The sequence below is a fragment of the Ctenopharyngodon idella genome, chromosome 24 (assembly GCF_019924925.1).
Source record: "Ctenopharyngodon idella isolate HZGC_01 chromosome 24, HZGC01, whole genome shotgun sequence".
In the NCBI taxonomy this organism is placed as follows: Eukaryota; Metazoa; Chordata; class Actinopteri; order Cypriniformes; family Xenocyprididae; genus Ctenopharyngodon; species Ctenopharyngodon idella.
Genome location: NC_067243.1, coordinates 3,902,112 through 3,929,704, shown reverse-complemented (window position 1 = coordinate 3,929,704; position 27,593 = coordinate 3,902,112). Strand labels below are relative to the sequence as shown.

At 39.9% G+C, this 27,593-nt stretch overlaps 1 protein-coding gene across 7 annotated transcripts in view; it reads left to right on the top strand.

Annotated features, from left to right (window-relative positions):
* Positions 1–27,593, top strand: part of LOC127507805 (ubiquitin carboxyl-terminal hydrolase 17-like protein C) — a 68,542-nt gene that overhangs the window by 22,627 nt on the left and 18,322 nt on the right. For 5 of the 7 annotated variants that reach the window (XM_051885217.1, XM_051885219.1, XM_051885216.1 and 2 more), the window contains 9 exons: positions 61–194; positions 305–372; positions 704–820; positions 972–1,061; positions 10,137–10,256; positions 17,215–17,349; positions 26,779–26,822; positions 26,934–26,977; positions 27,302–27,329. In XM_051885217.1, the coding sequence (XP_051741177.1) occupies positions 61–194; positions 305–372; positions 704–820; positions 972–1,061; positions 10,137–10,256; positions 17,215–17,349; positions 26,779–26,822; positions 26,934–26,977; positions 27,302–27,329 (780 nt within the window). The remainder of the gene's footprint in view (positions 1–60; positions 195–304; positions 373–703; positions 821–971; positions 1,062–10,136; positions 10,257–17,214; positions 17,350–26,778; positions 26,823–26,933; positions 26,978–27,301; positions 27,330–27,593) is intronic. The other 2 variants (XM_051885220.1, XM_051885218.1) reach the window with 1 other exon arrangement.

The window sequence follows — 27,593 nt, the reverse complement described above, 5'->3', positions numbered from 1 at the left end:
TCTTTCACTTCCTGCAGTGGAAACAACAGCTGATCAATAAACAATCAATGTCTTCTGTAGATTGGACAGAGAGGGTGTTTCATCTGATGGAAACTTGGCTGAAGAGTTGAATAAATTGTTCAATAAATTAGAAACACAAGAGAGCAATGCAGTTTCAGCAGCTGGGGTCACAGAGAGCCTCGGCATTACAGACGGTTGGTCTCTTTTATTGATGTTTCCAGCATTCAGTCAATATTCCTGTTGATAAAAGTTATTCAGTATCAGTGTTTGATTGTTTTGTGCTTTCTTTCCATCAAACCCAAAGTTAATAAACAACGAGACGCAGAAGAATTTCTATATTTGGTCCTTGAAAATACTCCTGGATCCTCTGAGGTAACTAGTTTCTTCTGGATTATTCTGTCATCTTTTGTTTCTGTGTTCAATGACTTTCATAAGGAGCATCAATCATCTCAGTTCAGCTCTGGAAGTGTTTCTCCAGAGAAAGTTCAGACACATTGTTGGCTCATACAGTATTTGGTTTTGATCTCCTGCTTCTTCATTGTCTGTACAAATTAACTTCACATGGATCCTTGACTGTCATTTGTTGGCATGAAAGAGTTTAATGTGATGGAGGCTAAACTTCAGAGAATGATCATTTTAACAATGAAAGCACATGTAAATCTGTGGATCATCACTAAAGTCTGTTTTCTTCACATCTTTGTAGCTTTTTAAGGGCACTATAAAGACGACAAGAACATGCAGGTCATGCAGAGACAAACCAGAACCAATCTCTGAGGATTTCCACTCATTGACAATCTCTCTTCAAAACTCTCAGGATGTGGTAAGCAGATCTTTGCTCATCTGAGTTGATCTCTATAGAACTGATTTCTCTACACAGATACCAGCAACAATCATCTAAAGCAACTTTATCCTGTTGTCTCATCCTGAAATGTTCCTTCTGTTTCCCATTGTTTTCATCACTGCAAATGTAGGAAGATGCTTTACAGGCACAAGATCGTGAAAATAAGAGTGTGGATTCAGTGTACTGTGATCACTGTAGGAGAATTACAGTCATGGAAACTGTGAGTATCTTTTCTAGTGTATATTAGATCTTCAAGTTTGTAATTATGACCCTTATTTAACAGAGAAATGATCACTTTGAAAATAGATGAATTTCATGAGAATGTTGATTAAAAACATCCCTGTAAAATCAAGCAATCGTTCACTGATATTTGCCTCATATGCTGAAAGTATCTTGTGAAGAAAAGCAGCACAATTCATTCATGCTGCACTAATTTGGGGTTCAAGCACGAAGTGCTGAAAACCTATTGTAATTGCTCAGATTTTTATTATTTTATTTCTTCTTCCCTAAAACTGATCGGGCAGTCCAAACCGTAAGGCCTAGAGATTTGAAACTTTGTCAGATGGTAGTAGTCTTGCTCGCTACTCAGATACCTGGAATCATCAAAATCGGTCAATAGGTGGCGCTACAGTGATCAAATGTACGAAATGGCTCATAACTCCTAGACCGTTTGTCCCAGACTGTGTGTCTTATATCATTGGAAAGCTGAGCCCAGGACGAACAAAATGTATATCTCCGATTTCATTTCTGCCTGGAAAAAAAATTCCGCCATTTTGAATTTTGTCCAAAACCTACTTTTGCGAACTAGTCCTAGGTTTTTCGCCCGATCAAAACCAAACCAGTGCAGAAATGTTCTCTGGAGTCTGAATATCAATAATTATCAAGAAAATTTTGATTCACGGTTGCTAAGGGGCGCCAAAACGTAGGGTGTGGGAGAACGAAATGAGAAACTCGAGAACGAAATGAGATATTTGCACCAAACTCGATACACGTGTACGGGCCTTGGGTCTCGATAAAAAAATTGCGTCGATTGGACACTAGGTGGCGCTATAACTTAAAAAACATGAAAACAGCTGTAACTATGCAAATGTTATGCCGATCGACTTGAAACTTGACATGAAGTGTCTTGGTCCAAGGGCCATAATAGTCTATGAGGACATTGGCAATCTCAAAAAACATGGCCGCATATCGGCCAATAAATTTTGAGCACCTATTAGACAAGGTTAATGGAGGCCAATCGGAACAAAACTCAGTGGGCATGTTCAACTCATGGCCCTAAAGGTCTGTAAGAATTTTGAAAGAAATCGGCCACTAGTTGGCGCTAATAAGTTTTACGCCTCAGTAATCACGTGGTGTTTCACAAATCCACACAATATGCATATCATTTGATAGATCTCCTCATGCTGAACAACTTTGCCTCAAGAACCAATGCTGTCAATCAAATCGTTCATTAATTATTCACAAATATGTGAAAAACCTACTTTTGCGAACTAGTCCTAGGTTTTTCCCCGATCGCAACGAAACCAGTGCGGGACAATTCTCTGGACTCTCTAGATCAATAATTATCAAAAAAAGTTGAACTTTACCCTTTGGGTCGCTATAACAGGGTCATTTAGAAAGTGGGCGTGGCTAAATATACCTAAAGCCTAAACGAAAACTCAGAAATTCACAAAAATAGGTGAGCTCATGCAGCATATGACTCTAGACATAGACATAGGTGGCGCTATAACTGTTAAAAACCTTCAAAAAACATATGTTTTTAATGGTTTTGGATGAAAATGCTTATTTTCACGGGAGCCACATGCTTAGACTCCTGAAACCTTGCCGAGTCCAACGATACCAAACTTGTCAGATTTCGGCTTATGGTTTGTGCAACGTTGTGATTTAGCGCTTAAAATTTTGCAAATATCTTCGAAACCGTTAGTCCAATCGAGACGAAACCAGCATAGGAAATACGAAACCTAAGTTGGTTTACTATATATGTTAAAGCCCAAATGTCAACATTTTGATAAGAAGTGGCAAAAAAATCCAATCAAAGACATTCCTGGGTCATTTTTTTATGCTCTCATATATATAAGTGTCTATATCTTTAACATGAAATTAGATATTTTCACCAAAATTGGCACACATATGTATGGACACACTCTGAGGACACCCAAAAAGGTGGGGAAGATCGGGCAATAGGTGGAGCTATAACTGCCAAAAAACCTTTAAAAACAATATTGCCACTCTTACTCTGCTGGACAGAGCTGTAAAGCATTTGGACTCGGCAAATTCATGAGTTAGGATTTTATTCATGGACTTTTCTTCTGCTTTTAGCTCTGTGAACATAAACACACTTTTAAGGCGTCTGGAAGAATTACAGGTGCATCAAACCCTGATTTTATGGATTAATAGTTTCTTATGGGACCGCCCACAACATGTGCTGGTGAATGGTAGAAAGTCTGAAAATGTGGTTTTAAAAACTGGTGTCCCACAGGGATGTGTTTTATCCCCAATTCTTTTTTCTATTTATACAAATGAGATAACCTGTTATGATGAAAATTTGATGCTTATAAAATATGCAGATGACATGGCACTGGTGGGATGTGTGAAGGATACCCAGTCACTGGACAGTTATTTTAATTTTGTTAATGTTTTCACAGCCTGGACAGAGGAGAGTTCCTTGCAGCTTAATATTAACAAAACTAAAGAAATGTGTTGTGGGGCTAGTAATGCACGCACACTTTTTAAGCCCTTGTTACTTAACGGTGAGGTAGTTGAACAGGTGGGATCTTTTAAATATTTGGGTACAGAGATTGACTCCCAGTTTACTTTTGGAAAGCATTCAGACAGTCTTTTTAAGAAGGCTTACCAACATCTAGGCTTACTGAGGAAATTGAGAAGTTTTAATATTGAAAAAGACATTTTGATAGTTGTGTATAAATCTCCCATTGAGTCTGTGCTCACTTTTAACACTGTTTCCTGGTTCCTAATTCCCTTTCTGTTAAATCTGTTAAAACAAACTTTTAAGGATTATAAACATGGCTGATAAAATTATTGGTGAGAAACAAGCATCTCTGTCTGATCTCTATACTGTTGCGGTAAAAAGAAAAACTTCCGCTATTTTGGCAGATACTTCTCATCCCCTTTATAGTTCATTTACAGTATTTCTATCAGGTAGATGGTACAAAGTACCCTTGATTAAAAAGGCTAAGTATAGGAAGACCTTCGTTCTGACAACCACTGATATTTTAAATAGGATTTTAAGATGAGTTGTTGTTGTTGTGAAGTTTAATTTTTAAATTAATGTTGTGTGTTCTGTTTTGTTGAGCCTTGTCTGAAGACAATTTTCTACCCCTGTGGGGCTAGACAATAAAGCTTTTGAATTTGAATTGAATTGAATTTCCTTAGTAAATTGCCTGAAACTTATGTTGCCACCAGATGGCAGTAGAAGGCCACTAATATAGTTCAAAGTTTCAAGGTTTTTCAAGGTTTTGTCATTTAAAATACTTTTTAAACTGTATAAATACTTAAAATAACATTACAAATCACATTTTGTCAAGGTTTACCACTTCATTTGTTCATTTGTTGTATGTTTTTGCAATAATATAACATTACAATTACATTGTGACATGAAAATGATGGTTTTTAAAAGGGAAACATGGAATCTGCATTTTCTTACTTCATTATTAATTTCAAATATACATTTCTGCAACAAAATGTGTGTGTAGGCATGTTTAATTAATGGAGTAAACATGGAAAATAAACTTAACACAAAACAGACAATTTTAAAATGAAAGTGAGCCAATAAGAGGTCCTCTGCTGTCTAAAATAGTAATTTTGTCATACTACTCACTAATATGTTCTATAATTGTACATTTACTATCACTTTTTTGTCAAAATTCATCACTTAAAGGTACAATATGTAATATTTTCTATCCGCTAGAGGTCGCTAGAGGTCTATTCAAAACAAAGGCGTAGCTTGATGACGGCAAGTTTGAGAGCGGAATCTTGGGACATGTGGTCCACCTCAACGGATGGTGCAAAAGAATCAGGATAGGACTCGGGAAGAAATCATGTTCATGGATGCGATTATTAACGTTACTGTAGTATGAAGCAGAGCAGGACCGAGTGTTGTGGGAGCTGAACGAGCAGCGGAATTTTTATTATGCCACAGGCGCCGGCGCCGCTTCCACTTTTCTGGTCATGAGTATGAGGTAACGCAGCTATGTTTATCATATTAGATACATTTGGGTGTGTTGAAAATGATGTTATAACATTACTGTAATGAAGCGGGACTCGGTAAGATCCATTTGCAAGCTTTTAATAAAGCAGAGTTCGTAATCAAACAGGCAAGGGTCAAACAGTGGCAAACAGGTACAGCAGGGACAAGGCAGAATCGTGGTCGTGGAACAGGCAGTAGAATCAGGGCAGGCAGATATCACTCACAGAACCAGGAAACAATAAACAGTCCAAAGGCAGGCAGCAGAGAATCGTACACGGGGAACAGAAACAGGCAGGCAAACAGGATAGCACGCTCAGAATTGCAACCAGGATATACAAGACCTTGCAAAGTGTGTGTGGATGTGAGTGGCTTAAATAGGCCGGGTAATGAGCTGCAGCTGGGTGTGGTGAATATTAATTGGGGGAGTGAGTGCAGGTGATAGGCAGGGAGGATTGTGGGAAATCCGGGAATGAGTGAAACTGTGACATAATGCCCCCCTCCCGGAAGGCGCGTCCTCGCGCCGTGGATGGCACAACCAGGGAGGGGGGTGGGTGCCCTGGAGACCTACTGGCAGGAGAGGGTGGATGTACAGATGGGTAGGGAGGTCTCCAGGGCAGGTCAAGGGACTCTAGGTGCCATGGCGGGTCAGGTGCCTCGGGCAGCCACGGAAGTTCAGGAACCTTGGCATGCCAAGGTGGGTCAGGAGTGTTGGGCAGCCATGGCGGGTCAGAGTTTGTGGGCGGCCATGACGGGTCAGAGTTCGTGGATGGCCATGGCAGGTCAGAGTTCGTGGGTGGCCATGGTGGGTCAGAGTTCGTGGGTGGCCATGGCGGGTAAGAAGCTGGCTTGTGGTGGGTTGGAGCTGGCTCATCGAAGGACGAAGCGGCTCGTGGGCTGCTGGAGCGGAGTCTGGAACTGACTCGGGCTCTGGTGCGGAGTCTGGAGCTGGCTCGGGCTCAGGTGCGGAGTCAGGAGCTGGCTCGGGCTCAGGTGCGGAGTCTGGAGCTGGCTCGGGCTCAGGTGCAGAGTCAGGAGCTGGCTCGGGCTCAGGTGCGGAGTATGGAGCTGGCTCGGCGAGGTCTTCTGTAACGAAGCGGGACTCAGGGTAAGATCCATTTGCAAGCTTTTAATAAAGCAGAGTTCGTAATCAAACAGGCAAGGGTCAAACAGTGGCAAACAAGTACAGCAAGGACAAGGCAGAACCGTGGTCGTGGAACAGGCAGTAGAATCAGGGCAGGCAGATATCACTCACAGAACCAGGAAACAATAAACAGTCCAAAGGCAGGCAGCAGAGAATCGTACACAGGGAACAGACGGCAGACAGGCAGACAGGCAGACAGGCAGACAGGCAGACAGGCAGGCAGACAGGCAGACAGGCAGGCAGGCAGGCAAACAGGATAACACGCTCAGGATTGCAACCAGGGTATACAAGACCTCACAAAGTGTGTGTGGATGTGAGTGGCTTAAATAGTCCGGGTAATGAGCTGCAGCTGGGTGTGGTGATTATTGATTGGTGGAGTGAGTGCAGGTGATAGGCAGGGAGGATTGTGGGAAATGAAGTCCGGGAATGACTGGAACTATGATAGTTACTCTGTGCGTTCGCTCGGCGGCTGCTGTGAGACACTGTTACACACTGCAGTAAGATAGATCGATTTAAGAATATCATATTAAATAACTGGATGGCTTGTGTTGATAAATGGCATGCAATTAATTTTAAAATGTATTGTATGATGGAGGAAATTATATATTACTGTTACTAAACATAAAGCTGCATCTGATTATGCTATGTTAGCTACTTCACAAAATAGTGTTTTTCTCTGAGGCATGGTAAAGCATGGTACTCACAAAAAATAAAGAAAATTAGATTTAAACAATAAGACTAAACGTCTTGGCTATATAACAATAATTAGTTTTCTGTCTATAAATATAACAAAACAGTTGTTCCCTTGTCTATTAAAACATGTAAATATTAAAGCGTCTTTGGTGTTTCCATGGTTTCTACAAAATAAAACCGGAAGCCGAGGGTAACGCGGGTATGACGCAATTCACATTGACAGGTGACTCCTCACACGTCCCGGAGCCTTGGTTAAAATTGCAATTTTCTCACGATTTACAAATAGTTGGAATCATTTGGGATATTGTAAGTACTCAAGTGAACAAAATATATAACACTGGCCTAGTGATTTTTGGATATTTTACCGCAAAAATATTACATATTGCACCTTTAATATCTATTGAAGTATTAGTATTGACAATTGTGTCACATTATGGGGAATGTGAAACTTGAAGGATACTTGCAGTAAACATTTTGTTACCCAATATATATTTAAAAAATATCTGTATCTACAACACAATGAGTGTGAAAATGACTAGGAGACTAGAAGTAAGCATTTTGTAACCAATAATTTATTTAAAATATCTAGATGTAAAACACAAATCTCTGTGTGTGTGTGTGTGTGTGTGTGTGTGTGTGTATTTATAGCTAATAACTACTCAAGAAATGCTCAGACCTTCTTCAAGTAAGCACGTTTGACATATTAAGGCAGGAACATACCAAGCCGACGGGCAGTTTTTGTTTGTCAGCCGACTAAGTTTTCTCAGTGTGTTCCTCACTGTCGGCTGAAGTTGGTCCCCTTCGGCTTTTTTTCGGCCGATTCGACATGTTGAATCAGCGTCAGAGCTCGTCGGTCTGTCGGGCCATCTGATCATTCTGATTGGCTGTTCAGCTACTGCCACCTGCTGGTACGGAAAGGCATTTCATCTTACGCAGGCGCAGAACGGACGTGCTACTTGGCTGTCGGCTGTTGGTTTGGTGTGTCAGGCCAACTTTGGATCCAGACGCTGCTGATGTGAGCCAACCCCGCAGTCTGCTTTCATCGCCACTAGTTCGTCGGCGTCGACTTGGTGTGTTCCTGCCTTTACATGATATTGGACAATAGATTTGCTTTTAAAGAGGGGGGGCCACAGGATAAGAGAGGGGGGCACAGGATAAGAAATCTTTCATGCATATTCTCTTCTACTCTTCTACATCTTCTACAGACAGAATGCATTTATGCATCAATGCAAAGAATATACACTAACAAGAAGCGACACTCAATAGAACGTTCCATTGAAACACCGGCACCCAGCAGCAGCCCTGCGATTCCGCCATTTTGGGGTGAAAGCGAGTCGGCAGTCCACTAGTTTCTATGGCAATATCAGCTGCTTTGTTAATAAAAAATGTACATTAAAGCTGAAATCCAACCTGAATGATGACAACACAGAATAAAATACTATTGCTAGTGATCATCAAATCCTTTTAACAGTTTATTTTACACACTTTGTGTTTAAGTCTTCTACTTTTTTCACAAAAACTTTGCTCTTTAGAAACCCAGTCAGTTTGGGTTAAAATTCTCTAAAAGATCTAGTATTAGCATTATAAACACTGAATTAATACCAACATGTGAAATTAAATTAAGGACATGCATCAGAAAAATGGGGAATGTTGGACAATAAATATATAACAGCTTGTTTTTGCAGTGTTCTCTAATGTCCGTTAAAGCAAAAGTGTCCAAAAGTGTGAATTATGCGATAACGGACACAGCAATGCATCATGTATTATAAGATCATTATGTTTGTAGCGTGATCCATTAAAACGTACAATATATATTTCAATTCAGACCTAGATATTATTACTGTTACTCCACTAGGTCTGAAATATATTGTTCGCTGCAAACATGATGATCTTAAATTTATTAATTATTAATTTACAATTAATAAATGTGTAAAGTTGCATAAAATGGAAATACTCAATAAAGTAGGCTAACTATGTCACCTCAGATGGTTGAATGGTTGGATTCCACAACTGGTAAAATAAAACATATATAAGACAATACAACATTTACTGTGGGAGCCATACAATTTACTGGTGACTTAATTTAAAAAACTGTTTTATTGCGCTTCTGATTTGGCAGTGAAATTCGCCGATTTTGGGTGCGTAAGATCTGAAGGATTCTATGGTCCAGTTAGTATTTTCACCCCATAATGGCGGCCGTGCTACCGGAGCGCCATCTAGTGGCTGTTACCCAAAAATGATCAAAGTGTCGCCTCTTGGGTTCTATACTCTTTGATCAATGTAAGTCCACATATATGTCTGTATTCATCTGGTATATATTGTTGATGCTTATTGTTTACATTGGCGAGTTTTAAGTGTTTAATCGTGGTTGTAAATTGCCGTTAGAAATGCGCTAATTAGCATTAGCCACGGGAGTATTATTCTGGGCCAGGTGTGTTCGTTTCATTGCACTTTGCATTGACTATAAGGATATTTATGTTGATACAGACCTGAAAGTCTAATCTGTGTGTATTGTGCATATGTTATTGATATTATTATTATTGCAACTCAAATCGTCAAAGAATATAGTTCGTCATTTTATTTCTTTATTTGTTCTTCTAGATCATTACTACAGATATTATCACCACAGATAACTATAGTGCAAATGAAAACAAAAAGTATATTCCATCTTTATGAAGAATCACCGATTCTCTGAACAACTTTGCCTCAAGAAATACCGCTGTCAATCAAATCGTTCATTAAATATACATGATTATGTAAAAAACCTACTTTTGCAAACTAGTCCTAGATTTTTCGCTCAATCTGAATAAAACCAACACAGTACAATGCTACAATACACTCTAGATCAATAATCATTAAAAAAAAGTTGAACTTTACCCTTTGGGTAGCTATTAGTCATTTATAAAAATGGGCGTGGCAAAACATACTCAAAAGCCTATAAATCATATACAAAAACTCAGAACTTCACAAAAATAGGTGAGCACATACAGCATCTGACTCTAAAAAAGCTGGCAAACTTTTATAGAAATTGGACCTTTAGGTGGCGCTATAACTGTTGAAAAGCTTTAAAAAAACATATTTTGTAAATTGCCTGTTTTGCCTTAAAATTGTCTGTTCCTTCTATGATTTAAGTGGTTACATGCTTGCTAAATAAAACTTAACATCCTTTTATGCATATGTGCTTAAAGGCCTTAAATGCTTGAACCCCGGTAAATGCTGCTTGCAGCTTTAATATATTATTATTTTCTCAACAGAAAAGGGAAATTAAGTTTCCAAAACACATGATTGTTGAGCTGAGGAGATCTGAGACAACAAACAGCAGATGGATCTTCAGTAAAAATGACCAGGAGGTGATCGTTCGTCCTCATATAAAGGTACTGAAATATCATGCTAGTTTAATGTTTTACACACACACATCACAACAGCTTTAGAGTAACCAAGTGTCATTTAGACACAAACTGACATTTGTGATTATAGTCTTATTTATGAATTCATTACATTTTATTGCTGAAGTCAAAGACTGTAATTCTGTGTTGCTGTTGTTTTCAATCTTTCTGTGCTTGATGGGTAACAAGTTATAATAACGTTCAGTTATAAGTCATTTATAAATTATTAGTTAATGATGAACGAATCATTTACAAAACATGACTATATATTCATAAATGACTAATAATAAGTGGTATGCTAACGATTTACAAATGTGTTGTAAGTTATCTTAAAAAATGTTAAAATCATGAAATAAATCAAACAGATCATTAGTAGATGGTTTATAAGTTATTAGATACATTATATATCACTTATAATAATTGAAGTATTTATGACAAAATTGTTTTAGTATCATTATCTCAATAAACAATTGTTAATCATGAACAAATGATGATCAAACCATTAGTAAATGATCAGTGTATGATTTATTGATGAAGTTGTAAGCTGGTCTGTGTTCAAAAGCACAAACACGCAGGTATGCTAAAGCACTATTTTTAAGAAGAGTAATTTATTTGTTTTGAAGTGGATAAACATTTATAAATGCCTTACAGTCAGGTGATTCCAGTGGGTTATGTTAAATCCTTTCACTCATCAGCACAGACTTGTGTTCTGTGTGTAGGATCTTCATCTAGTGATGAAGTCAACCTCTGAACCGGTTTTACCTTCCACTGAAGCTCACATCAGGTGCACAGAGTTAAACACTCCATGTGTGTCAGAGAAGACAGCTGTCTATACCCTCACCAGTCAGCATTACACACTACAAAGTGTTCAACACCTGTTATAGGTGACATGTAAACGCATGAATAAATCATTTACAAAGCTTTCTGCACCCCCTATTCTAAAGTGTAAACTATTCATCACTTATAAATGTGTTTCATATCATTTGTAGACCTTTATAAATTATGTACAAACTGCAATTTGTAAATTTACCATTTATTTGCCATATGCAAAGGTTCTGGTATACCTTTCAGTTACAGGATATAAAAATCTATATGAATCCCTTATGTTATATTTAAATTATAATATTTTTATGCAAATATATTTTACTATTATATAGATATCTTTGAGCCCCTAACTCACCCCTTATACCTAAACATGACCACTTTTTAGGCACTTCACACAAATAAAAACACAATATAGATATATTTACAGTGACTGTTATCTTAGTTGATATACTATTGTATAAAAAGAATAATTTTAAGCTCCCTACTCCACCTTATAACCTTAAGCATAACCATTTTGACAATATACGTAGTGTAACAGGCAGATAAATGTACGTTATTCACAACAATTTATTTAAAACATTACAAAAAGCAGTATAAAGAACAGACAAAATGATGCGTGTGCTACATTACCAGTGAAATGACAGCAAAACATAATTTTGTGTGAGTTACAGAATGAAATTAAAGTGTTTAATCACTGCAAACATTCCCCTGATCTGCATTTCCATCTTCGTTGCGCTGCATCTCACTCAACACAACAACTTAAATTCGATATTTAGACATATCTAGTTTGACATCTTTGGGATCTGAAATTACTCCTAGCTTTAAAATGTCTAGAGGAATTCATCAAGGATGTCCCATATCTCCAAAATTATTTATTCTAACTACTCAGATGCTCACTTTGGCTATTGTCAATAATTTGAATTTGCAAGGCATTAAGATTTTTGGAAAGGAATTTAAGATTAGCCAATTTGCAGACGATACTGCAATCTTTTTAAAAGATAAAAGTATGGTTGATATTGCACTAAAATTAACAAGAGTGGATAGGCAACAAAACACATTTTTTAATATTGAGAGACAAACCAGAGGCATCAAAAAAGGTATTAAAACCTTTTTTGATGCCTCTGGTTTGTCTCTCAATATTAAAAAATGTGTTTTGTTGCCTATCCACTCTTGTCCTGAGAATTCTATTGCCTCAATAAATGTCCAGAATACAGTTAAATATTTGGGTTTAACAATATCTAAGGATGTTCATAAGATTGAGGAGGTTAACTTTGAGAAACGTGTTGCGTATATGAAAAAAACGTCACTGGCTGATCAGAGATCACACAGTGTTTGGTAGAGTTATCTTATCTAAAGCTGAAGGTGTGTCGAAGTTAATATATCCATGTCACTCCTTGTTTATTTCGAACAGTAAGATAAGGAAGGCTAACTCAGTTTTATTTCAATTTTTATGGAGGGATAAAACGCATTATTTAAAAAGGGCCCAGTTAGTTAAAGAATATAAAAATGGCGGTTTAAAAGCCTTGGATTTTGAAGCCTTGATAGGATCATTCAGAATTAACTGGTTAAGAACTTTTTTTGCTTGCTCCAACTCTATGTGGTTTCACATACCCAGGGCTATTTTTGGAAAACTTGGTGGTTTAGATTTTTTGTTAAGATGTGATTTCGATATTAATAAGATATTTTTTTGTTAAGATGTGATTTCGATATTAATAAGATTCCACTTGCGTTGTCTAAATTTCATAGTCAAATACTATTGTTTTGGAAAATGATATTCACACACAACTTTACTCCACACAGTGCGGTTCTGTGGAATAATAGAGCAATACTTGTAAACAGAAAATCAATATTTAAAGTTGATTGGTTTGACAAAGGAATTGTCTTTGTGACTGACTTGATGGATTGTAAACGTGTTTTACTGACTCATAACAGTTTTGTGGAACGATCTAATATAATCTGTACTCATAGAGAGTAGCAAAGAATTTGTAAAGCTATTCCTTTAGCCTTGATCCACCTAATCCAGCATACTTTGACTTACTCGAATGTCACTCCTGTATTGCCAAATTTATTAATTGATCATTATAAATTACTAGATAAAAATTTTAATAATAAGGCTGCCACGGATGCTTTTAAATCCAAATTGTTCCATGATTATAATAAAACCTTTCTGAAATGTTGGGAAAGGCATTTTCTAAGTATGTTAAATGGCCAATTCCACCTAAGGTCAAAGAAACACATATTAAAATTTGTCACAAAATTTAACCAGTTTCCAATTTTCTTCATAAGCGATTTAAATTTGACAAGACGGGGTGTGCCTTTTGTGATTTTTTTGATGAATCTCTAGAACATTTATTTTTTACCTGTTCCATTTCAAGCCGGTTCTGGTGTGATGTTAGAGACTGGCTAACCTTAAAAATGTCAAACATCCCTGTATTTAGCATTTACCATATTCTGTTTTATGTTAATGGTTTAAATAATTCAACATCAGACATTGTGAATATTGTTTTCCTACTTGCTAAATACCATATACATTGTTGTAAGTGGAGAAATTCTCACCCATGCGCACCCATTTTATGAGTGAATTCAAACTATTTTACTCCTCACTGAAATTACTGAAGAACTGTCGTGCTCTGAAAATATCTTCGGACATGTCCAAATTTCTTGTGCTTTAAATTTTTTTTTATTTTTATTTTATTTTATTTTATTTTATTTATTATTATTGTTTTTCTATTTATTTATTTATTTTTCCTTAATTATATTGTGGATCCCCTGAAGTTTTGATGTTGACTATTATTGTATTTGAGTTTATACTATGCTGTTACCTCTACGAGTTCTTGTAATCTATGTTCAAGGTACAATAAAAAAAACAAAAAAACAACTTCAATTCGGCATGTCGCAAACACTCTATGATAGTCGCAAATCACAAGTGACAGCCAATAAGGAGCGAGGTTTGACGTCACTGCCGCAAACCTGTGTCGTATTGTTAGAAGCGCCAATTTTGAAAGTTATGAAACAGCGGATAGGTACGGTTATATTACGGAATAAGAATCTTTTCCTTACAAGGTGGTATCGTACGACTTCTGAAGACTTTTGCACAAAATAATGGACTACGTTCAGTTCAGTTTATGTTGCGTTTTTATGTTATGGTGAGGAGCTGTTCCATGAAAAACAAAATAAAAATTAAATGATAAGAGCTGATTAAACTGTGAAAGATTGTTAATTTATTTTTTAAATAATGTAAAGTTTAGGCTTGGGTAAAGTGATGGAATGAGATAGATCATGTAACAGGAAGATCTACAAATGATATGTAACACATTTATAAGTGATGGGGGTCTTCAACGTTTAACAGGGCGTGGACCCCTTAGGCGAAAGAGACATGGAGCGAGGACCCCCGATATAAAATGTGTCAAACAGAGCTACATATTAAGCATATAGCATCTGATATTAGTAGAAACTAACCATATTATGATTATAATAAGTTAGATTAGAACTATGCACATTATTGTTGCTGCACAGGCATCACTGCATGTATACTTAATATTGGCATTTAGCCTATGCATCAAACAAACACGTTGCGATAAAAATCACAATTCCTAGCTGTTTGTAATTGTTGTAAATTATTTTAATGGATTTGCAGAGTCATACATTTTAATCTTACAATCAGATGGAGAATTTGGCAATGGATATTTACCTGAACTTTAGCTGAAAGTTTATTAGAAATTCACATTTGAATTTTTCTGTGAGATGGACAATTAAACATTTACTTGAGCTTTAGCTTTAAATTTAGTAAAAGATCACATTTTAATTTTATTGAGAGATGGACAATTAAAAATCAGAAATTAGTGCAGGTTCTAATAAAGTGCAGATGTAATATGTAAGCAGCGGCTCCACCATAACAAGAACAATGTACAGTGGGACATTTAAGATTATTTACAAGTCATTACCTTCACAAATAACTGGAATGGAATTTAAAAATTATATTGATACAAATATTTTTTAGTATAATAGTCTGCATTTAAGTTGTGCGCATCAATTTTGACATGCCATATTTTTGTCCTGTGCTAGTTTGAACTAGGCCTGTGCAATTGACTATATGCACGGTTACTTCCTGGTTGTCGTTAAGCCAGCTCGGGCATTTCAGGTGAACTGTTAGCTGTTCATTCTGTACTCGCTGTACATCGACACAAAACCATCAATAGTTGACTTTTTAATGTTGTATTCATATTTTCATGCAGTTATGACATTTGACCTAATTTGCCAATAAACCAATTTTATTGATTGTAATAAAGACAAAGCTATTGGGACCGTTTAAAAACGCTGTGTCTGTAATTAGACGCACACGCATTTTTCCCAGCACTTCAAATGTTATTTTTAATGTGATGACCACAAACATTATTTGTTCATTCTTCTGAGATTGTCCCCATTGTAAAACCAAACGTTTAAAAATGTAGGAAATTCAACATTTGATAGAAAACACTTATTTAAAAATAAAAAAGACAATAATTACCACTTTAACCAGCAGGTGGCAGCAAAGTAGCATTTATTTGCGCATATATCAGCCATTTCCTCCAATCGTTTTTCACTTTGTTTTTGACTAAATATTAAACATTATAAAATAACTAGGTAGTATGAAGTACTCACAAAATCTCATGAAAAACAATAACTTTTCTTGTGAATGAATGACACAGAAAGCGAGCACCGTGCTTTCCTTTTACAGCAGCTGTCAGTCAGTGCAGCGTGAGATCAATGATTTCAGCACACTTGTAAAAACACACATTTTATTCAATTAATCTAACTAAAGTGCACAATAAATATTTAATTTTTAACACATTTTTTTCACATAAAAGTGTGAAAACTGATGGTCGAATTGAATTTAGCCGAGGAGGAACACTGAGGTACGTCTTTATTTATTTATTTTTTATGTTGTCTTACGTTTGAATAATAAATTAATGCTATGCCTGACTATTTAAGTGATTGTTTGTTAATGAGAGGATTCAGTGAGCAGAACTCAGCAAACTCCAGCGTTTTGAGCGGTGAGTGGATTATAACTTTAACACTCCTGACTGGCCAACATTGCGTTCAAAGCGTCAACAAACTTGTCTGTGATTGGCTACATTTCTCAGCGCTGCAAAAATATGATGTAAATCGGATCATTTCACGTTCCCGAGAGCGCAAAATCAAAATGCAATGGAGGGTTTGCCAAATCTGTTTCGCCAATCATATTATATTATTACAGTATCAGCTGAGGGTGTTCTTGCTTGTTTCAGGGTGCTTATATTGAAATTAGACTTCGTGATTTTTTTTTTTTTTTTTTACCCATGTTTTAATTTTTTTAACAAAAATTGATTTGTGATCAAACATTAATTGACGGACCTGCTGCAGTACCGCTACGGACCCCCTAGGGGTCGCGGACCCCCGGTTGAAGACCCTTTAGAATAGGGGGTGCAGAAAGCTTTGTAAATGATTTATTCATGCGTTTACACATCATCAGGTGTTGAACACTTTGTAGTGTGATGGTGAGGGTCTTCTCTGACACACATGGAGTCTTTAACTCTGTGCACCTGATGCGACTGTAAGGCATTTATAAATGTTTATCCACTTCAAAACAAATAAATTACTCTTCTTAAAAATAGTGCTTTAGCATACCTGCGTGTTTGTGCTTTTGAACACAGACCAGCTTACAACTTCATCAATAAATCATACACTGATCATTTAATGGTTTGTTCATCATTTGTTCATGATTAACAATTGTTTTTTGAGATAATGATACTAAAACAATTTTAACATAAATACTTCAATTATTATAAGTGATAAATAATGTATCTAATAACTTATAAACCATCTACTAATGATCTGTTTGATTTATTTCATGATTTAAACTTTTTTTATATGTAACTTACAACACATTTGTAAATCGTTAGCATACCACTTATTAATCATTAATGAACATAGTCATGTTTTGTAAATGATTTGTTCATCATTAATTATTTACAAATGACTTAAAACATTCATAAAATGTTAGTATATCACGTATTAATCATTTATGAATGTATAGTAACATTATTATAAAGTGTTACCAATATGATTAACATAATGAAGATATTTCCTCCTTCTGTTACAGGTTTCTTCTCAGAAGTATGAGCTCTATGCCATAGTAAACTACAGTAAAACACTTCGAGGTGCTGGACGTTATAATGCAGACATCAAATGTGAGGATGAAATCTGGTGTCGATTTGATGATCACAGTGTATCACAGGTATATATAAATGCACATGCTTTATTGTTGTGAACAGGCCGACGCGAAGTCGTTAGGATCCACATATAATAAGTAATAACTAAAACATAGTACAGGAAGCAGATGGACGGTTTGGAAGGTTCGGTGCACAAGTTCCTTCCAACCAGGCACACAAATACAATCCTATGGAAGCCCGTTTCCGCCACAATTGAGTAAAAAAATATAATTCTGTAAGTCATAATAATGAGAAACTTTCTCATAATTATGACTTAGTATCTCATTATATTGAGAAAGTTTCTCATAATAATGACTTAGTTTCTCATAATAATGAGAAACTTTCTCGTAATTATGACTTAGTTTCTCATAATAATGAGAAACTTTCTCGTAATAATGAGAAACTTTCTCGTAATAATGAGAAACTTCTACGCATGCGCAGAGCAGCGGAGCAGAAGAGCGTGGCACGCTAGCGACATCTGCTGGTCAAAGTCTCGTAAATGCAAGAACAGCAAACATGGCACGTTATGCTGTTTTCGTTAATCTACAAAGTGCAGTCTATCTATAGTATCTTTAAAAGAACATCAGTTATTATAAATTACCAGTATATCTTTTTATACTTTTCCATGCGCACGAGAAGGTGGAATGCAAAGTGTTTTCCGTGGTAACGGTGAAAACTGTTGCATGAACGCGACGGCTTACAAAACTATCAGATTGACGAAGGAATATGACATGTATTCGTTAAGTTTAAGTGCAACGTCTTCATAAAATGTGTGGGTTTATGTGTTAACGTTAACACGTATTTCGCGGATGAGTCTAGGCTATTTGATGTGCAGGTTTGCCTAGACAAGGTGCTGGAAAGCTTTTCTAATATAAACCGGGTCCTAAAGCACTTGCCCGGTCATAAACCTTCATTCCAGTGATATTCCTACAGAAAACACCTTTTAAGATGTTTATGACTCATTAGAATGTATGCAAAAGACAGCTTTCCAGGTGAAGCGTTCTTTAACAGACTTGGATATGTAGGTGTGTGCTGTCTTATCATTCCTCTATCTGTTTGAAATCCATGGATCACCACTCTGTGTTTCTGCTTGTTCATACACAAAAATACAAATGAATGTTACAAATGAATAAACAACTATATCCCGTCAGGCTACTGATAATTTATCAATAATGTTATTTATTTAATAATATTATAGATAACACTTTTGCAGAACGTGCCATGGTTGCGGACTTATCGCATTTGACCAGCGGATGTCGCTAGCGTGTCACTGCTCCGCTGCTTTGCGCATGCGTAGAAGTTTCTCATTATTATGTTTCTCATTATTATGAGATACTAAGTCATTATTACGAGAAACTTTCTCAATATAATGAGATACTAAGTCATAATTATAAGAAAGTTTCTCATTATTATGACTTACAGAATTATATTTTTTTACTCAATTGTGGCGGAAACGAGGTTTCATACAATCCACAAGGCAGGTGAGTAGTCAAAAACAAAAGGCAATCAGATCCAAATACACTCAGACAGGGTAAACAGGTAAACAGGCACAGGTCAAACACAGACAATATTCAGAAAATATAAACTCTCAGAATTGCAGACTACGCTAACATGACTTCCATAGAATTTAGCTTTGTTCGAAATGGCACACTATCATCCTAGTCTTACTATATATCTAGTATGTATACTGTGCATAGTATGTAATTTTTCTCTATGCATGGAATACCCGGATGACCTACTATATTTGCCAGCATCTACTAAATACTCACGAACACTGAAATAAGTATGGAAGCTGTGTTCAGAATGGCATATGTATGTGAATTCTGCATGCATGGAATTCCTGGATTACCTACTCCGTTTGCTGAAATCTGATCTTTGCATCTGAGGACACGGCATGGGATACTGTTTCCCACAATGCAACGCGCTCCACTTGACGTTTCCTCTTTGTGAAGAATGCAGCATGACTGAACTGGAGGCGGGGAATAATTATAAATGTAACACTTTTATAAGTACACGTGTGTAACCTAGGCCAGTAAGAGCTGTGCATGTAAACCTCACTTCCCTGATCTCTAGAGGCTCTCTAGCAACTGACACTAGTGGCTGTGGCCTTTAGTCTACTAGTTAGAGTGGGGTTACGGTTAATAGTATGATCAGTTGAAGTCTTTGTAAATTAATGAGAGCCTTATGACCACTTAGGATATTTAGACCATTGCATTCAATATAAATGAATCTGTCTCATTTTTTGCGTTCTCATCCCGAGTTAACCAGAGACAAAAGTGTGCCAAAATAAACAATAATAGCCTAATGGTTTATGATATATGCACCAAGTGTGTCCGTATAGTTCATTTGGAGCATGATGCACTCATCGCCATAAGTTTTAAGTTGCACAGATTAGAACAGAACATTATAATGATATATTTCTGCAACAATTACAGGTTTCATAATGACGAATCCGACCAGTCTGTATTGGGAAAATGTGTGCTTCATAGTAACAGATCTGCTTTATCTAAAACTTCAAATTATAATTTCAGTGTTGGCCAGGTTGAATCATATGAAATATTCTCAACTGACAAATAAAACCATATTTTTGTTACAGTTCCCGTCAGTTTTGGACTCCCATAATCCTCCCTGGCCCTCACCTGCACTCTCTCCACCACTCTGTAATCACCCGCACCTGCAAACCATTTACTCTTCATCACAGCAGTACATAAACACACCACCCACCTCCCTCAGTTGTCTGTTCTCAATTGCATTAGGACTATCTACATGCTTACCTCAAGGACCCCTTTTGATACTCACCGTCTCCATTCCTGCGTGCTCCCTGTTTCCTCCTGTGGCTCCGTCTGTGTGTCTGTCTCCCGATCATCATCACTCGTCCATTCTGATCTCCAGTTGTCTACCATCCACGATCATCATCCCTACAACACAAAGGACAGTATCAGTCTTCCCCTTATCACCATTGAAAGTCTATACCTGATGTTTACTTACCTGCTTCACCATCTGTACCTGAACCTGTAACAGAAGAACGGACCAACACAAGACTACAGCAGCATCATGGGTCTCTTCCTCCTCCCAATCTCTCCAGCTGGCCCCAAGAACAACATCTCGGCGGGGGACCGTCTGTGGAGTCTCTGGCATAATGGTCGTCCACCGAGATGTAAATTAACATCTGTAGTCTTGTGTTGGTCCGTTCTTCTGTTACAGACAGAGGAGTCGGAGACAACAGGAATGCAATAGGTGATAGTTTATTGGACTGACAGCAGGTACAGATGGTGAAGCAGGTAAGTAAACAGCAGGTATAGACTTTCAGTGGTGATAAGGGGGAAGACTGATACTGTCCTTTGTGTTGTAGGGATGATGATCGTGGATGGTAGACAACTGGAGATCAGAATGGATGAGTGATGATGATCGGGAGACAGACACACAGACGGAGCCACAGGAGGAAACAGGGAGCACGCAGGAATGGAGACGGTGAGTATCAAAAGGGGTCCTTGAGGTAAGCATGTATATAGTCCTAATGCAAATGAGAACGGACAACTGAGGGTGGTGAGTGGTGTGTTTATGTACTGCTGTGATGAAGAGTAAATGGCTTGCAGGTGCGGGTGATTACAGAGTGGTGGAGAGAGTGCAGGTAAGGGCCAGGGAGGATTATGGGAGATGGAGTCCAAAACTGACGGGAACTGTAACAATTTTAGCATATCATATGAATTTATGCTGACAAAATATAGCCTGTATAGCCCTAATGGCATAATCTACCATAAATCCTAAGAGAATTATTTGTGATGTTTTGGAAAACCCAGCTATAATTAGCTATTTTTACCTGTGTATAACTAACTACACAGAATTCTACACAGTAAAAAGTGGCAGGTGTTCCTGTAAGGATCTAATTAGCTAATCTAATGTAGTCCGTTTGATTCAAACATGATGGGCTAATCATGTTTTTATTTAGTCAAACCAGTTATGTTACTGCATTAAGTACATTTTTATGTCTACCTTTTTTAGTATACATTTTTTTTGTGGAGCAAAATAAAATCTAATCAACTGATTTTAAGTGAAAACATGATTTAATTTCAATTTCCAAATTAACTTGACTTTATACCAACAAACAGAAGTTTTGTGGGTTAGATCAAGACCGTTGGTGAGGACAGTCGAACTGACATTTTCATTCAGGTTTGCATAAAAAAAGAATGGTTAGCACATTTATTTGTAAGTTGGTCATGTGACACACTGTAGCATACTACTACTCTGAAACATTATTTGTGTTACATGTACAGAAGGGGACAGCGACACAGGAATAATGGTAATGATGTTTATTGAGCAACCAGAAGGGTGAACAGAGTGCAGGTAAGTGAATGCAGGTTGATACGTTGGCAGCTTTAGATGAGGAACTGATACTTGTATTGCAGGAATGGCAGGCAGATGACAGACTTGGAGCTTGACACTGATGAACTCACTCTCTCTCTGGGTGAGTAGCATGGAAGGTGTCAAGTAGGCTGGGGTCGAGTATATCATTCCTGGGGACCCAGGAGCGTTCCTCGGGGCCGTAACCCTCCCAGTCCACCAGATATTCAAGAAGGCCACCACGACGCCGGGAGTCCAAGATCTCTCTCACCAGGTAAGCAGCTCCATCGTCCACGATGATAGGAAGGGGGGGTTCCTCGGCTGCGCCAGGCTCTGTGGAAACAGAAACAGAGGGATGGTGAGGCAAGAGACGTGGAAAGTGGGGTGAATTTTATATTCAGGTGGGAGCTGGAGTTGGTAGGTGACGGGGTTGATCTGCCACAGGATGGTGAACGGGCCAATGAATCTGGGACTCAGTTTCCTACAGGGCAGGCGCATTCTGATGTCCCTTGTGGACAGCCAAACCTTCTGTCCTGGCTGGTAGTTGGGAGCGTTGGAGCGTCGAAGCTTGGCTGTCATCTTGCGCCTGCGTTGGAGCTGATGGTGCGCAGAGTCCCAGACCCTCTCGCTCTCTCGGAACCAGTAGTCGACCGCAGGTACGTCTGAGGGCTCCCCTGACCAGGGGAACAGTGGGGGTTGGTAGCCAAGTACGCATTGGAACGGGGTGAGTCCGGTGGTAGGGTGTCGCAGGGAGTTTTGGGCGTACTCGGCCAAACCCAGGAACTGGTTCCAAGAGTTCTGGTGGCCGTGGCAGAAGGTACGGAGGAAGCGGCCGATCTCTTGAACCTTCCGCTCCGTCTGCCCGTTTGTTTGGGGGTGGTAGCCGGAGGAGAGGCTGACGGTCACACTTAGGAGGGTGAAAAAGGCCTTCCAGACCCTGGAGATAAACTGGGGCCCTCTATCTGATACGATGTCCTCTGGAATTCCATAATATCTGAAGACATTGTTAAACATTAGCTCAGCAGTCTCCATGGCCGTGGGTAGTCCCCTTAAGGGAATCAGACGACATGATTTGGAGAATCTGTCAACGACTACTAGGATGCAGGTACAGTTATCCGAGGCAGGGAGGTCGGTGATAAAATCCACTCCTAGGTGTGACCAAGGGCGGTTGGGAACGGGCAGAGGCTGGAGTTTACCAGAGGGAAGGTGTCGGGGACTCTTTGAGATGCCGCATTCCTTGCATCCCTGCACGTACCTTCTGACGTCCGATGCCATGTTCGGCCACCAGAAGCGCTCTTTCAGCAGCGAGAGGGTTTCATTGACCCCCGGGTGGCCAGTGCCCAGTGACGTGTGAGATGCGTGGATGAGGGTAGTGCGCCGTGTCCGAGTGATGCAGAGCAAACCGGCGGAGCGTTGGTGGAGGCATTGGACTCAGGAAGTGTCTCCTCAGACCAGACGATGGGGCTTACGAAGAGCTTCTCAGGTAGAATAGGTTCAGGAGTTTCTGAGGGTTCATCGGGACCATGGATGCGGGAGAGGGCATCTGCTTTCACGTTCTTGGACCCTGGGCGGTATGAGATGGAGAAGTTGAAACGAGTGAAAAACAGAGCCCATCGTGCTTGGCGGCGGTTAAGTCTTCTTGCGTCTCGAAGATACTCCAGGTTTTTATGGTCAGTCAACACAGTCAACGGGTGTTTTGCACCTTCGAGCGAGTGCCTCCACTCCTCAAGGACAAGCTTGATGGCGAGAAGCTCCCTGTTGCCGATGTCATAGTTGATCTCCGCCAGGTTGAGTTTGCGGGAGAAGCAGGCGCATGGGTGGAGTCTACTTGGATTCCCCTGCTGCTGTGATAACACCGCTCCCACTCCGGTGGTCGAGGCATCGACCTCCACGACGAAGGGTTTCTCGGGATCCGAATGTACCAGGAGGGGAGTGGTGGTGAAGGCTTTCTTTAGGGTCTCGAAGGTTTGGGTGGCTGCTGGGGTCCAGGACAGAGACTTGGGCTTACTGCGCAGGAGGTTGGTGAGTGGAGTGGAAATGGTACTGTAACCTTGAATGAAGCGTCGGTAGAAATTGGCGAAACCTAGGAATCTTTGGAGTTATTTTATGGTGGTGGGAATGGGCCAGTCCTTGATAGCAGAAACTTTCCTCTCGTCCATCCGGATGCCACTGCGGTCGATGTAGTACCCAAGGAACTGCACTGAGGGTTGGTGGAAGGTACATTTCTCTGCTTTGAGGTACAGGTGGAATTCCCTCAGGCATTGCAGGACCTCCACAACGTGGCGGCGATGGTCGGCCATGCTCCGGGAGTAAATCAGGATGTCGTCAATGTAGACCAGGACTGACTTGTGGAGGAACTCCCGGAGCACCTCATGGATGAAATCCTGGAATACGGACCAATCCATACGGCATAACTAAGTACTCGTAGTGGCCAGTATGGGTCACTAATGCGGTCTTCCGCTCGTCCCCCTCACATATCCGGATGAGGTTGTACGCGCTGAGGAGGTCCAACTTGGTGAACACAGTGGCACCCCGGAGATGTTTGAGCGTGGATGGGACAAGAGAAAGTGAATAACGGAACTTCACAGTAATCTTGTTCAGTGCTCTGTAATCAATGCAGGGCCACAAGCCTCTGTCCTTCTTAGCCACGAAGAAAATGCTGGAAGCAGCAGGGGAAGTCGATGGGTGGATGTAGCCTTGTGACAGAGCCACTTGGATGTATTCCTCCATGGCCTTCTCCTCCGGGATGGAAAGTGAGTAAATCTTTCCTTTGGGCACTGGCTTACCTGGCAGCAGATCTATGGCACAGTCCCATGGCCGGTGTGGAGGCAGCGTAGAGGCTTTCTTGGGGCGGAAGACATCACTGAAGTGGGAGTAACATTGGGGTATATCCACGGAGCGGTTTTCAAGGGGGCTTTCGATGGACGTGGCGCAGACTGGTAAGTTTTCAGCGTGAGGAGGGCTTGGAATGGGAAACTCAGGAAAACAGTCCAGGAAGCATTTGTCACCCCACTTCAGGATCTCCCCAGTCCTCCAGGAGATGACAGGATTATGCTGCTCCAACCATGGGTGCCCTAAAATCACGTCAGAGGTGGATTCCTCCAGAACCAGCAGATGGAGTTGTTCAACGTGTAGGACACCGACTTGAAGTTGGATGGGTCCAGCACTGAGACGAACTTGTCTTCGGCTAAGGGGTTTCCCAGTTACCGAGTGGATCTCGTAAGTCGTCGGCGTGGCTGTTGTCTTGAGGCGTAGCTGGCGGCAGAGGGCGCCGGAGATGAAGTTGCCGGCTGACCCAGAGTCGAGGAGGGCACTAACTGGAAGAGACAAACTGGCAGCAGTAAGGTTTACTACAGTGGTGAGTGGTTTCATCTTATTGAGAGAGGGAATGATGACACTCACCACTGGACGAACTGGGCGAGTGGGGCATTCGGAGATGTAATGCCCAGATAATCCACAGTATAAACATAGATTCTGGGTCAGCCACCTCTGCCGCTCAGCCAAAGACAGACGAGTATTCTCCACTTGCATGGGTTCGTTGGCTGGTTCTGGGGAGCTGACGGATTCTGGTCGGCGGAGTGACGATGAGAACAATGGCTGGCCCTGGTGTTCTTCAAGACATGACTGCATACGAGTGGCGAAGCGGATGGAGAGTTGGATAAACCGTTCAAGCCCGATGGAATCCTTGTATGCAGCGAGATGCAACCGCATGCGTGGATCCAGCCCTTGACGATATGTGGTAATGAGGGCTTGCTCGTTCCAGCCACTAGAGGCAGCGAGGGTTCTGAACTGGAGGGCATAATTGTTAACGGACATTGAACCTTGTTTAAGTTGATATAATTGCTCACCGATCGAGAAATCCCAGGCAGGTCTTCCAAAAACTTCCTTGAAGTGAGCGATGAAACTGGAGAGAGACTGTGTGATGGGTTTTTTTTGTGACTACAGCGGTTCAGCCCAGCGAAGAGCCTTGCCCTCTAGCTGAGAGATTATGAAAGCGATCTTGGCGCGGTCGTTGGGGTACAGGTGCAGTTGCATCTCCAGGACCAGCATACATTGCAAGAGGAATCCGTTGCAATCCTCCGCCGAACCAGAGAAGGGCGCCGGTTGTGCCATGGGACTGGCGATGGCAGGTGGTGAAGGAGAAACGGCGGTGGATGCGGAAGTGCTCGCTGGTGCAGATGCTAGCGGTGTACCGGTGAGTGCTCGGCGCAAGGCGTCCACGAGCTCTTGGAAAGGATCCTGGGTGCTCATTCTGGTGCTCAGCGGTGTTGGTCCGGTCTTCTGTTACATGTACAGAAGGGGACAGCGACACAGGAATAATGGTAATGATGTTTATTGAGCAACCAGAAGGGTGAACAGAGTGCAGGTAAGTGAATGCAGGTTGATATGTTGGCAGCTTTAGATGAGGAACTGATACTTGTCTTGTATTGCAGGAATGGCAGGCAGATGACAGACCTAGAGCTTGAGCAGACACAGATGAACTCATGGAGGACGAGGAGAACACGAGGAGACGAGGGAACACACTGGAGACGGGTAAGTATCTTCAGAGGAGTCCTTGAGGTAAGCAAAGTGGTTAGTACCATGTGCAAATGAGACCGGACCGTGACTGAGTGAGAGCGTGAGCCTTTTGTGCTGCTGGTGATGAGGGTGCTGATGGGCTGCAGGTGTGAGTGATTAAAACTGGTGATGACGTGCGCTGTGTCTGTGAGAGTGTAGAGCCTGGCGTGTCTGTGACAATTTGTTGCATATTGTACTATTTCACAGACTGTTCTTAAAAAAAATAGTAGGCAGTACGACTGTGTTCTGGCCAGTACGCAGTAAGTACCAGTATTAAGTTAGTGTGAGATTTCAAACACAGCCTTGGTGAACACAAGCAGCTTAAATAGACCAGGGCTAACAGGAAACAGGTACACAGGGAAATGAGTCCAGGCAGAGGATTATGGGAAATGCAGTTCTTGAAAAAATGGATTAAAACTCAGGAGATGGAGAGTATGATGGTCCGGAGGGGGCAGATGCAGTGGGTGCAATTATTGTGTCATTGAAGTATTAGTGTATGTGAGATTTCATAAGTGTGTTTATATAATTACTCACATCTCATGTTATTTTTCCCTCAGAGTTATTTGAATGAGGTCTTCATAAACGAGAGCTCCACACTCAGGTATCAGTGTTGTTTTCTGATCAGCAGCTTCTGTGAGTTTGTTCATGACAGATATGATTGTTTTAGTGAGCTCATATCTGAACAGATCTTAAAGTGTTTGTTTCTTCACAGGAGTTCAGATGCCTGTTTACTCGTGTACAGATCAAGAGAACAACGTGAGTATCACAGTATTTCATTACTGCAGTAAGAGACAGTCAGAGACAGCATGATGATCTTCTGTCAGAAATTCAATCATAGTTACACTGTCATGACTGGACAGATGAAGTTACTGTGTAAATGTGGGAAATACAGTGAACTAAGAGACGACAGTTATCAAGCACTACATGTGACAGCATTTGTAGTTGTGCAAGTGGCATTTATTTTTGTAAAGAGTGACTAGTAACATCAGACAGTTCAGTGTTTGTCCTCATACAGTTACAGTATGATTCATTATGAGAGTAGAATTAATCAGAGTTTTTTTTTTTTTTTTTGTCTTAAAGCAGCTGGAGACACTGGAGAAGATCAGAGGTAATGAATCTGATTCTGTCAAATATGTACATTATTCTGTTGGATTCTGTGGTTTGTGTCATTAGAACTAAATTGGGCTTCAGTTATTATCAAATTCTATTTAAATAATACAGATGCAAACAGCAATTTTGTGGCACAGTGATGTTTAGAGTATATATGTGTGTGATCATTACAGCCCTGCTCATGAATCTACAGAAAGTCATTCTACTTATTTGGTGTTGGTGAAATACATCATCAGCTCCTCTTCAGTGTCCTCACCATCAT